This window comes from Dermacentor albipictus, chromosome 2 (genome assembly GCF_038994185.2).
Source record: "Dermacentor albipictus isolate Rhodes 1998 colony chromosome 2, USDA_Dalb.pri_finalv2, whole genome shotgun sequence".
In the NCBI taxonomy this organism is placed as follows: domain Eukaryota; kingdom Metazoa; phylum Arthropoda; class Arachnida; order Ixodida; family Ixodidae; genus Dermacentor; species Dermacentor albipictus.
Genome location: NC_091822.1, coordinates 168,855,392 through 168,868,607, shown reverse-complemented (window position 1 = coordinate 168,868,607; position 13,216 = coordinate 168,855,392). Strand labels below are relative to the sequence as shown.

The 13,216-nt window shown below is 42.8% G+C and overlaps 1 protein-coding gene across 3 annotated transcripts in view; it reads left to right on the top strand.

Moving 5' to 3' along the window:
• Positions 1 to 13,216, top strand: part of LOC135910645 (BTB/POZ domain-containing adapter for CUL3-mediated RhoA degradation protein 3) — a 37,956-nt gene that overhangs the window by 19,078 nt on the left and 5,662 nt on the right. For 2 of the 3 annotated variants that reach the window (XM_065442662.2, XM_065442661.2), the window contains 3 exons: positions 2,982 to 3,241; positions 3,463 to 3,515; positions 6,876 to 7,074. In XM_065442662.2, coding sequence (XP_065298734.1) covers positions 2,982 to 3,241; positions 3,463 to 3,515; positions 6,876 to 7,074 — 512 coding nt within the window. Of the gene's footprint in view, positions 1 to 2,258; positions 2,651 to 2,981; positions 3,242 to 3,462; positions 3,516 to 6,875; positions 7,075 to 13,216 lie in introns of those variants that run through there. The other variant, XM_065442663.2, reaches the window with a different exon arrangement.

Here is a 13,216-nt window from a genome sequence, read left to right as displayed (position 1 = left end):
GCACTGTTACCTCTTTCATTTGAGACATCCTCTGTGGACAAGTCATTTGGTGGCCTATACTGCAACACTAATGGCTGCGATGCGGCAGTGGCCACTTGTTTAATGTGACATTTGGATGCAGCTGTCCGAGTGTGACTTGGCTTTCTGTTCAAAGTCTGTCCTTTGAAAGAAACTGTATGATATAAATGTCTAAAATGTACAGGTTTAAAAGGACATAAGGGGCACAAGTGTGTCCGAAACAAAGCCGCAATGAAACAGTATGAAAAAAAAAAAGCCTGCAATAGGTGTAATAGCACATGGCCAATGAGACTTCATTCATCAAGGGCCCAATGGAAGAAAAACCAGTTACAGCACAGTTACAGCACATATATGTTAAGTGATAGTGCAGTATGCATAATTACTTCTTCCACCAGGCTTTCCCATTCTAGTGGTATGAATTCCTTGCTGAAAAGTCTCCGAAACTCAACTGTTACTCATCGCAATATTTGCATATAAGTGTTCTACAAGATGCATTAAGGACTCTAGTAAATGCTATCTGCCAGCATTAACTTATGGGGCTGCAATTTGGAGGATAGCTAAGAAACTTGAATGCAAGGCGTGCATACTGTGTGCATGAGGCACGAGCATGAACAACTGCAAAAAAAAGTGTTGACCCTTAGTAAGCTGCTAAAGCACGATAAGCATTGTCATTGTCATGCTCAAATTTGCACTTTGTCATTGACATGTTAGATGAGATTAGTTGTGACAAATTACAGCACCATTTGCACAAGGGATAAGACTTGTGGGAAGAGGTTTGTGCAAGAACTTGCTGTCTGCTTGTCCCAGATTTTACCTTTGTAATTTACATTTTAGTTCTGCAGCCATGGCATGGACAGTGACTGCGTAACTTTACTAGTCCAGTGTTGGCTTGTGATACTTTTTGATGTTGGTAGAGTTGTGTGTGTGTACCAAACATTTTTTTTTCTCTGTTGCATCCTCATATAAGCTGTGCACATAGTTTACGTGCACACCCTTCACTTTCATCCCATTATAACACCTATTTATGCAGCATATTTTAATGTCCATGCATGTTACGTCTATAGATCATGTATACAAATTTAAATATGGAAATAAAAGAATAGTTCTCCTCATTTCATTTACTTGGCTCTTCCAAGAATACCATGTTGCATGCATGCTTTATGTATATGCCACTGTACAAGTTCAATTTTACAATTACCATGTCTACCTACCAAACATGGCAAAACAGTTCGGTTGTTGTCTATAAATAAATATTGATTTATTTATTGAGATACTACAGCATTAAATAAATTTGTTTGATGCAAAAGCTCAGCTCAGAAAATTATATAGTTCCTTGCTCTATTGGGGAAAGCGAGGACTGGCAGTAGATGAGGTGTGATGACGCTGTGCAGACAGTGTGGTAACGTTCGACTACTGAGAATTGCATCTTCAGTGGGCACATTTACAACAGGTCCAGGTATATCGCACTGCACTCATGTTAATGCATTTACTGAACTGCTGAAGAATAGACAGCTGGGCTAGTTGGTAGATTTTCATACTGCTGAAGTGCAAAAAGAGACACAAACAATGGCCAAGACAGGATGAGTGCTTTTGAAAGCTTAATTTTTCATTCAAAGCATAGAATAGGTATACAGGAGGTATACCAAGTGTTTAGTGAACCATGTGTTGCTCAATGTGCATGTTTCGCATTTTTTTCTTGAACCCTAGTGAAAGTTCCGCAGTATTTTGTAAAAAAAGTTATAAATAGCAATAACCGAATTCTGCGACAGCACATCTCACAAGTGCAATTGCAGAATACATGTGGGTGTGTCTGCGCAACAAAGAATAGCATTTGTGCGTGGGAATGACTCCAATAAGCAGTGTATCGGGCCAAAGGTAGCGAGTGTATTTTGCACCATGCACACATCAGTGTCAGATGAGGTTGAGTTATACCACTACGTGCCTGTTAAGCAACATGTTATCGCATTTAAAACACTAATGCGGAGTATTCAGTAAAATAGAGGTTCATACGAAAGTAGTGGCTTGAAGCGAGTCAGAGATCTAGTATTGCGCACGCAAAGGGCTTCGGGTACACAAATACGTTTTAGTGCGCTGTTTTTCACGAACCACATCGCCGTTTTTCACCGGTCCAGACGCATGTCGTGGCGCGAGGCCACAGGCAGTTTCGGTTTCGGCCTCGGTCGCACTACCTGACGCAGCGGAAGCTACAACAGTGGCCGTGAGCAAGAAGGCAATTTCTGGGTCACGTGAGCTCCGCGCGAGCGATTGTGGCTGCGCGCGTTGTCAGAAATCGGAGATTCGGGGAGTGCGGTCGGGAGCGTTGTGTTTTCCTCGCGCCGCTGGCTCCCATCTTGGCCCGTCGCACTGACGCGTTTTCCTAGGGGCCAACACGCGGCAACCATAGACGCGCTGTGCGCTTCGACGCTGCCGCCGCCGCAAGGGCCGACAGCCGAGGAGGCCAGGACCATGTCCGGCGATCACCGGACTGTCATCAACGGGAGCCCGAGCCAGTACGTGAAGCTAAACGTAGGCGGGTCCCTCCATTACACGACCATCGGCACTCTCACCAAACATGACAGCATGCTCAGGGCCATGTTCAGCGGCCGCATGGAGGTGCTCACCGACTCGGAAGGTGAGTGATCCCCGCGGGCCACTGCCGGTTTCGTTGATCCGTCAGGCCGTGCCGTTTATGCCACTCCCATCACGAGCCATTGCCGACGAGGGCTCGTCATGTTACTGCGCCCGGTTTCGTTTTCATCTCGTAAACTGTGTTGGCTTTGTCGCTGTAAGCGAGATGGGGGAAATGAACGTTGTGATCATTATTTCCGCGTCTGGTGTCGTATTTGCAGAGCGGACGCTCACGCTCCGCGTGGTTAATGTAACCGTGCGATACTGACTACATGCACTCTGTACTTATTATGTACTCATTGTTATGTCTTTATTTCCGTGGTCGTTTTTCTTAGGTTGGATCCTCATAGACAGATGCGGGAAACACTTCGGAACCATCCTGAACTTTCTGCGAGACGGTTCGGTGCCGCTTCCAGAGTCGACGAGGGAGATTGCGGAGCTATTGGCCGAAGCCAAATACTACCTCATCCAGGCGCTCGTCGAAAGTTGCGAAGCCGCCCTGCAGAAGAAAGAGAGCCCACAAGAGCCGATTTGCAGAGTCCCACTTATCACAAACGAAAAAGAAGGAAACCTACTAATAAGCACTTCGACTAAGGTGAGCCTCGAACTTTACATTAGGATGCCATGCGTGTATGATTTACGGCGCATCGCGTATGAATGCATATTGTTTACTGTTAGCGCACCTGCTTGCTTTCATTTTAATAGCATGAGGCTTAGTTTACATTTGAGAACCTTTGGAAAGCTTCACTCGAGTTTTCAAGAATTGATGCATGTGAAATGTGTTTTGAATTACTTATTGTTTATATGCTGTTTCAGCCTTTGGTCAAGCTGCTTATCAACAGACATAACAACAAGTATTCCTATACCAGGTACGGCCTTATCTTTCTGTCAGCAGTTAGATGGCAATGATAAGATAAAATTGTGTCTATACAACACAGCACAAAGGGTTCTTTTGCAACTTCCTGTGTTTAATGAGCCCAGTCACGTATTCCATGTAAACAACTTCTCACGAGTGGGTACCCATTGCAACAAGTGTACGGGTCTTTGCACAAGCTTTGGTGCATTTTGCAACTGCTACAGGTGACTCAATGCTAACTTGGTGTGAGGGTTTAGGTGATCTTATAAAAACTTGCATCCTTAGAATGTAAATTTATCGATGCTGAAAGTGAAATTGTGCCATTTCCGTCTTTTATATAACCTTGTCTAGTTAAGGTTCTATGATCTGTTTTCAATAGACAAGTGACTAAAAACTTTGTTCGCAGAAAGCTATTACATTTGATGTTTTGATTTATAGCATTACACACACTTCAACAGTACCCACTGGTAGCCTTACATCGAGATCAGCGCATAACAAAAGAATAGTGTGCTTTTGCTCTAATCTGGACAAGACCGTTATGCATGTGAATTCATGCAACTACATTGGATCCATTTCTAGCTGTTTGTCAAATTACAATTTCCAAACTTGGCATGCAACTACTTTCTTAGTAAAAAGCAAAGTGGCACTCGGGTGTACATATAGGGTCCTTCGTTTTCGTATTATACGCTTTGAAATTTCCCGTGGAAAAATTGGAGGTTTTGTTGTCTGGCACAAAAACCAGGGCGAAATGGGGGTTTTGTTGCCTAGCAGTCCAATGTTCGGGTATTTTCTGTTTAGGTTTCAAGGAAAACACGAGCAATGGTCTTTCTTTGGACACAAACATTCTATCTGAACAAGCAAAATCACTCACATGAACATGTAATGGCAAAGAGAGCTGCTCACGAATTATGCGATGGAACTCGCCTACAAATCCTTGTCGTCAGGCAATTATTAAAATATTTTAAGGAAGCCAGATTAACAAAAACAACAAATAGACATGGGTTTAGTAATCTGTTTTTCACAGTTTCTCTGCAATTTTTTAATTAACACAGAAAAAAAGTACAAGTACTACACAAGGGCATGCTTCGTAGGAGGTGTGACGTTTTTTCTTATATTGCAAGCACTTGTTGGCTTAGATATATGTCACATGCATTGGGAGCATTTCTGTGTCCATCCTAGACCTGTTGGAGTTGTTGTGCTTGTCTGTTGTCATCCTGTTTTAGTGTGCCTCGATACACTCTCTTGCAACAAATTAATGGATTATGAACTGGACAAATCAGTCGCATCTCTTTGAACATAAAGTAGTTGAGTGAACACAGTCTCAATGTCACAGCTACCATTCGCAACGAAAAGCAATCTCAGTGCTGCATTAATTTGCTTCCTAGCACATTACCACTGTTTACATTATGCGATGTGTGGGAAATGCAATGTAATGTGCCATTGTCGTATTCGTATAGACGTCCTTATTAAAAAGGCAACAAGCTTTCATTCACTAAAGGCCGGCACACGTTGAATATATTATGCCTTTATATGTGCCAGTTTTTGCTTGAGTGATAAGTGAGAACAAGGCATATATGCCATGTTCGTGGAAGACGGTAGCAGTAATTACCGTATAGGTAGACTCATATAAGAGCCGCACCTCCAGCTTGGGAGCCGAAAATTTTGAAAGAAAGAGAAAAAAAATTTCATTGCAGAAGCAATCGCGTTCGGTGTGCCGATGCTGTATGTGAGCATCAGCGAATATTCGCGCCCTGCATGCTTTCGCGTGCCGCTACTAGATGCTGAAAGCTGCACATTGACCTTTGATTGGTGCTATAGAGATCCAGTGCTAGAGTCCCATCAGGCAGGGCACATCTGCCTTTTGCCCATCTATCCGAGACGTTGCTGTCTGAAATAAACAACTGAACTGATGCAATGGTACATGCGGGGTGTGCAGTAGTCGCCGGCTGCATAGGCACTATTTTGAGCTAGAGGTTTGGTCCCGTGTACGTAAGGGCCGCACTTCGTCAAAATTTTTGGAAAAGAAAAATGCGGCCCTTGCATGAGTCTATACAGTAACGATAATAATACGATATACCTTGGCGACCTGTTCACAATAATTGGCCGGTGATTAGTGTTGCAATATCTCCATTTATTATTATCCTTTCTGAAAGGGCCAAATTTGGGGAGAAATCAAGCTCAACCAATATTCATGAATTTTGTCTGGGGTGCAAAAAATTTGAAATTAGCTGGTTTTACGCGAAAACAAAGGACCTTATGTATGTAGCACACCTTTCTTTATGTGGTGACTTTTATGGCTATAGCATGACTGTTAGAGCAGGGCATTACTCATGGGGCTAAATGAATAAATGTAGTAGTTATGTTGCAGTGAGGGCTTCGAATGCCAATGCTATACTCCATTTTAAAAGCCAGCTACAACAAAATTTCATTTTTGATGAATAAGTTAAAAGTGATGCTTAATGCAGGAGCAATCTTGGCAAAGCTTCAGAGCTGGTAATTGTTTAATTTTCTTATTAACAGCTTTTAAATAGCACCTAAACAGATGACATAAGCTCTTTGGTAGCCAGTGAATATGACACAATTCCTAACTCTTGGCCTCTAAAGACTTTTAGCGCATTATGGGCACTGCCTAATCTCAAAGGTGATGCTCAGGTGCTAAGCCTTTTCCCAACTATGCAGGTTCTGCATCATTTCCAGCAGGTGGTAATGGTGCCATGTTTTGAGTTTTTGGTATTTCAAAACAAGCAATTTTACAGGGGCCCCTACCCTGTCTGCGCTATCTTTCTACACTGTCCAATATCTTGTTTCAGTTGACCTTTAAGCAAAAAGTATCAAGAATTAATGCTTCTCAGTACCATCTCAGAGTTGTTTTGTAAATTCATCGGTTATTGCTGTTGTCTCAGTCAGCTGCAAAGCTTTGCTGCTGCAAAGTATGGGTGTCAAACAGTGCACCTTTGATCACAATCGAGCCCAATTGGCATCAAAGTTCTTGGTTGTATTTGGCTACATTGCGCAAGCTGTGGAAGGGAGCCAATCAGAATAGAAAAACTCAATCTGGATTGGCCTCCATCGCGATCAAAAAAGGGCATTTGACACCAGGGTAAAACAGTTTTGCCTGTGTTGTGTTTGCTTAACAAAGTCGGCACAGTGAATAATACTGGCAGTGCCATTTCAGGCACTGTCCAAAACTCGGACTGAAAAATCGTGCAGAAGTTCTTGCTCAGAGAGCGCAGGCGTATTCGACCTAGCTGCTGGGTACAGTGTGTTGGCTATAGAGCTATTCACAAATGTGTCCTTACCCTATGGGTTCACATGACCACTGCCTCAAACCTGATCTGAGCTGTTCTGCTGTTCGCTCCCTCGGTCTTTGCAGCACGTCGGACGACAATCTCCTCAAGAATGTGGAAATGTTTGACCGGCTGTCGCTGCGGTTCTGCAGCCGTGTCCTGTTTATAAAGGATGTGATAGGTAGCAATGAGATCTGCTGCTGGACATTCTATGGCCATGGCAAAAAAGTTGCCGAGGTCTGCTGCACATCCATAGTCTACGCAACAGACAAGAAGCACACCAAAGTAAGCTGCGTTCCAGTGTTTGTTTGTACCTTGTTTTGTTTTGAAATATGGTTGATGTTATGGATGTCCACAGTGGTTGGGGTTATCTGTCCACTTCAGCCACTGATTCGCAAAGAAGTTTCAAATCGTGAATGGTAGGAAGACAAATATGATGAAATGCTGCAATCATGTTGCAAAATGTTATTTAACTCCTAGTAATCGCTACCCATGTTTGGTACGTTAATATCGCCGCCCTCCCCCGGTAAAATGTTCTGTGGATTCCCATTCTGGACTTGCATTAATTCAAACTCTTGAAGACTGCACATGTTCACTTAAGGAATGTGAAGCTGAACAAGATATGGGGCACAATAGGTGATATGCAAACATATCAGAGTACATGATTGATTAAGTGGCCAATTCTCAGTGGAGAGGATAGTCCCTAGGGGCACACACCTGGGACGCCAGAGATGGGAACATACAATATGGTGGGGTTGGGTAAGCATTGCCATCTTTTAGTGGTGCACATCAACTTACAAAGTAGTCGAGAAAATCGAACATCAACATGTTCTGACCGCTCTTACATTACAAATGTCTTTTTGTATAAGCTGCTATTGGCCGTATTGCTCTGCCCTGGGAAGCCAAAAAGATTTGAACAAATAGAAATCCTCTAACTTAAGCAGCTTCTAATACCATAGTTCCACAAGTCTAACCTGCACTTATAAAAAATAAAAAGCGCATTTAAATTCATGTTGTTCATGAAACAGCGCTGAAAAAGTTCAGGTGGTGCTGGTGTTGTGCAAATGCCATTCAGATGGTGCAAGTGCAGCGTGCTTGTAAGTGCTATCCAGCCTTTCTTTTTTTTTCTCAATCGGGCGCATAGGTGCAAGCTTGTTGTCTGCCATATCTCCATTGTGTCTACTCGTACTTTCTGTGCTGTTTGCATGCCTTTGTACATGACCTTCTGTTACCATGCGTGCACTTCTTTACACCGTTATGGAACTCATCAACTCTGACAGCGAAGATGAAGAGAACAACATGCTGTTGTGCCAAGTTGGAGTCCATCTCGTTCGTAGCGACCAAAACAGGATTTCCTAACTATTACGAGAATGTTGTTGGTCACTACTACGAATTTAAAATTGGGAGGCTGTTTCGTATTTCCAGGGACACTTTCAAAAGCTTCGCAAGAAGGTTTGGAAGTTCAAATTTTTCCTGTTGGCTTGCAGATGACACCTGCAAATTCCGGCAGGGAAGGCATGCCTAATAGCACTGAGCTATTAGGGTCCTCAGAATAGCATGTACAAAATTGCCGACACGTTTGACGGGTCTGAATCATTCGTGTCACTGTGTCTGATCAGGTGTTTTAATTGTTCATCGTAAGCGCTGAAGTCATATTGTGGCCAATAGGAGCAGGGCATGAAGCATGCAAAGTAGGCTTCTTGTCAAGGAGTCGGGGCAAGGGTCCTGTTAATACTATGGAATGTCTGGACGACAGTCATATTGAAATATTGAAACCGATGCAGTCAATGTCATCGTACTTCAACAGGAAAAAATTTCCTTAAGTGATACTGCAAAGCATTTCTGACGCAAGGAGCCGCTTCATTGATGTGTTCGTGGGCTTTCGAGGGTTGTCCCATGAAGCCTGTGTCTTGAGACACAGCCCTTCTTTTAAGGATGCTGAAGTAAAGTGCGATGGGGATTACATTCTTGGCGATGCAGCTTACCCGCCGCTGCCTTGGTTGTTGACCCCCTACGAAGAGTGTGGGCCCGCATTTCAACCTTTCAAGTAACGCTTCAACAGAAGGCACAGCCAGCAAAGTGTGGCCATTAAACATGCCTTTGGCATATTAAAACAGCGGTTCCAAAGGTTGTACTTCATTGAGGCTGGCACAGTAAACCCCTCTTGCCTCATCATCCTTGGAGCGTGTGTGCTGCACAACATTTGCTGTGAAAGTATAGATGACCTCAATTAAATTTCGGTCAGTTACAGCAATGGTTCGATAAACAATGAGGACGATTTTTTCCATCGCAAGCAGCACCATCATCTGCGAGGGATGCAGTGCTAAATAGACATTATGGTTGCGTTTCTTCTGTGGAGATTGTTTCTCTTTCACAGTTTGGTGGAGATAGACATCACGGTTGCGTTTCTTCTGTGGAGTTTGTTTCTCCTCCACACTTTGGTGGAGATAGACATCACGGTTGCGTTTCTTCTGTGGAGTTTGTTTCTCCTCCACACTTGGTGAAAACGTTCGGGGACACAATGAAAAATAAATATGCTTGCCCATTTATTGTTTTGTTTCACAAGCGTAAACTAGCCACTCCAGCAGCTGTATTTTTTTTGTCTAGTTGTCTAGTTTATTAAAAGTTTGGCTAATGCCGAGCTGTCTTTCTTCTTGGGGGGCCTTCTGGGCTTCGCTGCAGTGGAAAGACCCTGCTCCATCAATGCCCATGGGCTCGGGCTCCCGTTCCACAGGTTCTGGTTGCCTACAACAAAACATAGCATAGCCTAGTAGTTCACCTATAATTTTACCTGACATGCTCTAAGTGTTGCACTGAAAAGTTCTTCTATCAGCGTTCAAATGCAAGCAAAGGTTTCATTGCACTCGTCTGTATGTGTGTAAATTTTACTCGAGCAAGTAATTTTGAGTGGACTACAATTGTTTGTGAACACCAAATGGGCTACCACTGCATTCACATGGTACTTGCATCTCTTTGCCTTCATGCATGATCCTCTGCCCGGCACTGTAAAGCACAATGGGGTCTATGTGGTGCTCCCACACCAGTACTTCTGCCGGCTCCCTGGGGATCAAACAATAGTGTGAAAAAAATGCAGATCTATCGCCACTGCAAATAGCATCTAGCTTGTAGGATGACAACTAGGAAGCATCACTGCAGCTCTGTGACATGCTTATTTCAAGCTGAAGGAAACTCTTTTATCAAGTGCCAGAAAACTGAAGGGCTCTTCATACAGCATTTCCGAACACTAATCTCCAGCCACTCGGATGGCCCGTAAGCAACTACTCGAGTTTGCACGAGCACAGGGCAAACCCTTGCTAAAGCTATGCTACAACAAGCTAAGCATTGCAATCTCAATGTTCTTGTATGACCACGCTTCTCGGAAAGTTGTTGCTAGTCGCCCACTAAAGGCCATCACTCGTGCAAGAAAACAACCTAACTCTGTGCCTTTCCTTTACACTAATGTTTAGTGTATATTACGGAAGCTTGATCCTTTGCGTAACACAATTGACACTGTAGAAGCAAAATAACTGCATTAACCGAAACATGGTTGCACCCTTCCATTGACGATTCCAAAATCGCTTCTTGTTTGCCAGGCTTTGATATCTTTCAGCACGACTGTATTAACAGGTGAGGTAGGGGCAGCCTAATTTCAACTCACCACAGCTTACGCTGCTATCAACTTGTTAACCATAGTGATCTAGAAACCATTTTCGTACGTTTGCAAGTTTTCCACCCACCTCTGGTTATCGGCATGTGTTGCCGACCTCCGGATGCTGACTGTCCCTTCGTCAACGAATTCCATGATGTGATACATTCTCTGCTTGCATTGCACCCCCACGCAGCGTTACTCTTACTTTGCAATTTCAATTTTCCTTCAATAAGGTGGAACAATCTTGCCCATACGGCTTCGAAACGTTCCATCGAAAGTGATTTTATTAACACATGCCTCACCTTTAACGTATCTCAGCTTGTCATGAAGATTACAAGAGAAATTGCATGTTCACCCAGCATACTAGACCTCGAGCTCGCAACCCATCCCGATCACATTCCACCGCTCACACACTTACCTGGTCTCAGTGATCATGCAGTACTTCACGGTACATATTTTGGGACCAAACATGCATTAAAAGCAAACAAAGACTTTTCTATAGATTTTGTCAATGACTTTTCCCAACATTCAGTCGAGTCGTACTGGTCCCTGTACAAAAATAAAATGAAAAAATTTGTTGACTTATATGTCCCCATCATCACTGTAACAGAACGTCCAGCTTCGCCATGGTTTAACAATGCGTTAAAGCGACTGAAAAACTAGAATAAAAGACAATTTAGTTTGGCAAAACAATCTGACTTTCCAGATGGAGTAGGTATCACATCACTAAGTATCAGTAGGTGTCACAACCAAAACAAAACGTTCCTTCCTATCATCCACATTACTGGCTATGCTACGAAACAATAGTGAACAATTCTGGCAAGTTATCAACCCTAAACCTTGTCCGCCTATATCACTCTGTGATGACCTCAACTTTCCTGTGCAAAACGAGAGGATGTCGCTGACTCCACCTTCTCTTCAGTGCATTTGAAGCTAATGGAATAATAAAAATAATCGAATGCCTGAAACTAACATCGTCAGTTGGAATCGATTGCATCAATGCAAAGATACTAAAATATACAAAATACATTTCCGGTGCTCTTGTATTGCAGGTTTTCCAGCAATTCCTCGTGATTGGCATTGTACCTCATGACTGGATGGTTGGCAAAATAATTCCTCTGCACAAAAATGGCCCCAAATCATTGTGAAAAAACTATTGCCCTATATTGATTACAAGTGTCCGTTCAAAAATAATTAAGCACATAATTTATTCACACATTATGAAATTTCTAATACCTGTCAATTTTTTTCAGCCCTGCCAAGATGGATTTCTAAAAGATCACTCATGCTCTACCCTACTAGCCCTGTTCATTAATGATATCAGCTCCAGCCTAGACGTTTACGTACCCGTCGACGCACACTTTTTAGATTTTAAGAAAGCTTTTGACACTTTTGTTTACCAACGCCTTCTACTTAAACTCCCGCATTTAAACCTTAAGCTCCTTGTCCTAAACTGGGTGCGCGACTTCCTCCTCCTCCTCCTCATCATCATCAACCTGGTTATGTCCACTGCAGGACAAAGGCCTCTCCCATACTTCACCAACTGCCCCAGTCATGTACTAATTGTGGCCATGTTGTCCCTGCAAACTTCGTGACTTCCTCACTAATCGTCAACAGTTTGTGTGGGCTAACAACCGTGCGTCTCGTAACGCACCGGTTGTCATGGGCGTGCCCCAGGGCATGATTCTGGGTCCTTTGCTTCCCCTAATTTATATAAATGATCTGCCCAATAATATCTTTCTTAATGTTCGATTGTTCGCCGACGACTGTTATCTACCGCAGCATCAACAACAAACTTCGACTCCACCAAGCTCCAAAATGATCAGCATGACGTTGAAAAATGGTGTGACATGTGGTTGATGTCCCTCAACACAAATAAAACTACACTCGCTCCCTTCCACCATCGGTCATTGTATTCCAAAACATGGTACACAATTTACAGTTCCCATATATCTTCCCTAGACTCATATAAATATCTTGACATCTGCATATCTGGTGGTCTTACATGGTCGTCTCACATAATTAACATCACAAATGATGCTAACCGCACCCTCGCTTATTTACGTCGGAACTTGCAACACACCCTGTCCTCTGTGAAAATGCTTGCTTACCAAATGCTGGTAGAACCTAAACTCAATTATGCCAGCCCAGTTTGGGCTCCTCATCAGATTAACCTTTCAAACATGTTGGAATTGGCCCAAAGTCTCGCTGCAAGGTTAATTTATTCAGATTACTCTTATCTAACTAGCATCACAGAACTAAAATCCTGGGCCAACCTTCTCAGTCTTGAATGCTGGTGCAAAATTTCGAGGCTTCCCACTTTTCACAAATTTTATCGCTTGTCGATTAACCCTGCCATCATCACTCCCGCTCATCAACTCTCACTTCGCATAAGTCACCAGAAAGCTGTTAATCCCTCACATGCCCATACTTCTGCGCATATGACTTCATTTTTTATCCAAACAGCAAAAGATTAGAACAAGTTACTCATAGATGCTGTAAACATTACCGACCCACATAAATTTAAAGCGGTTCTGGCTGATATTATTAAATAGTGTTATGCATTGCTTGCTCTGTCCAGGTTGTAAGAAGCTGCATTGAATTCTTTATATGTATACATCAAGTGAACAAATATTTATTTAATGTGCAATATATTACACGTCTACATTTATTTATTTTACTACTAGCTGTGTTGTATTTACTACTCGTTTGTATTTATTATTCATAGTTTTGCATTCTTGTATTTAGTGTTTCTTTCCTGTTGTTTTGTTTCTATGT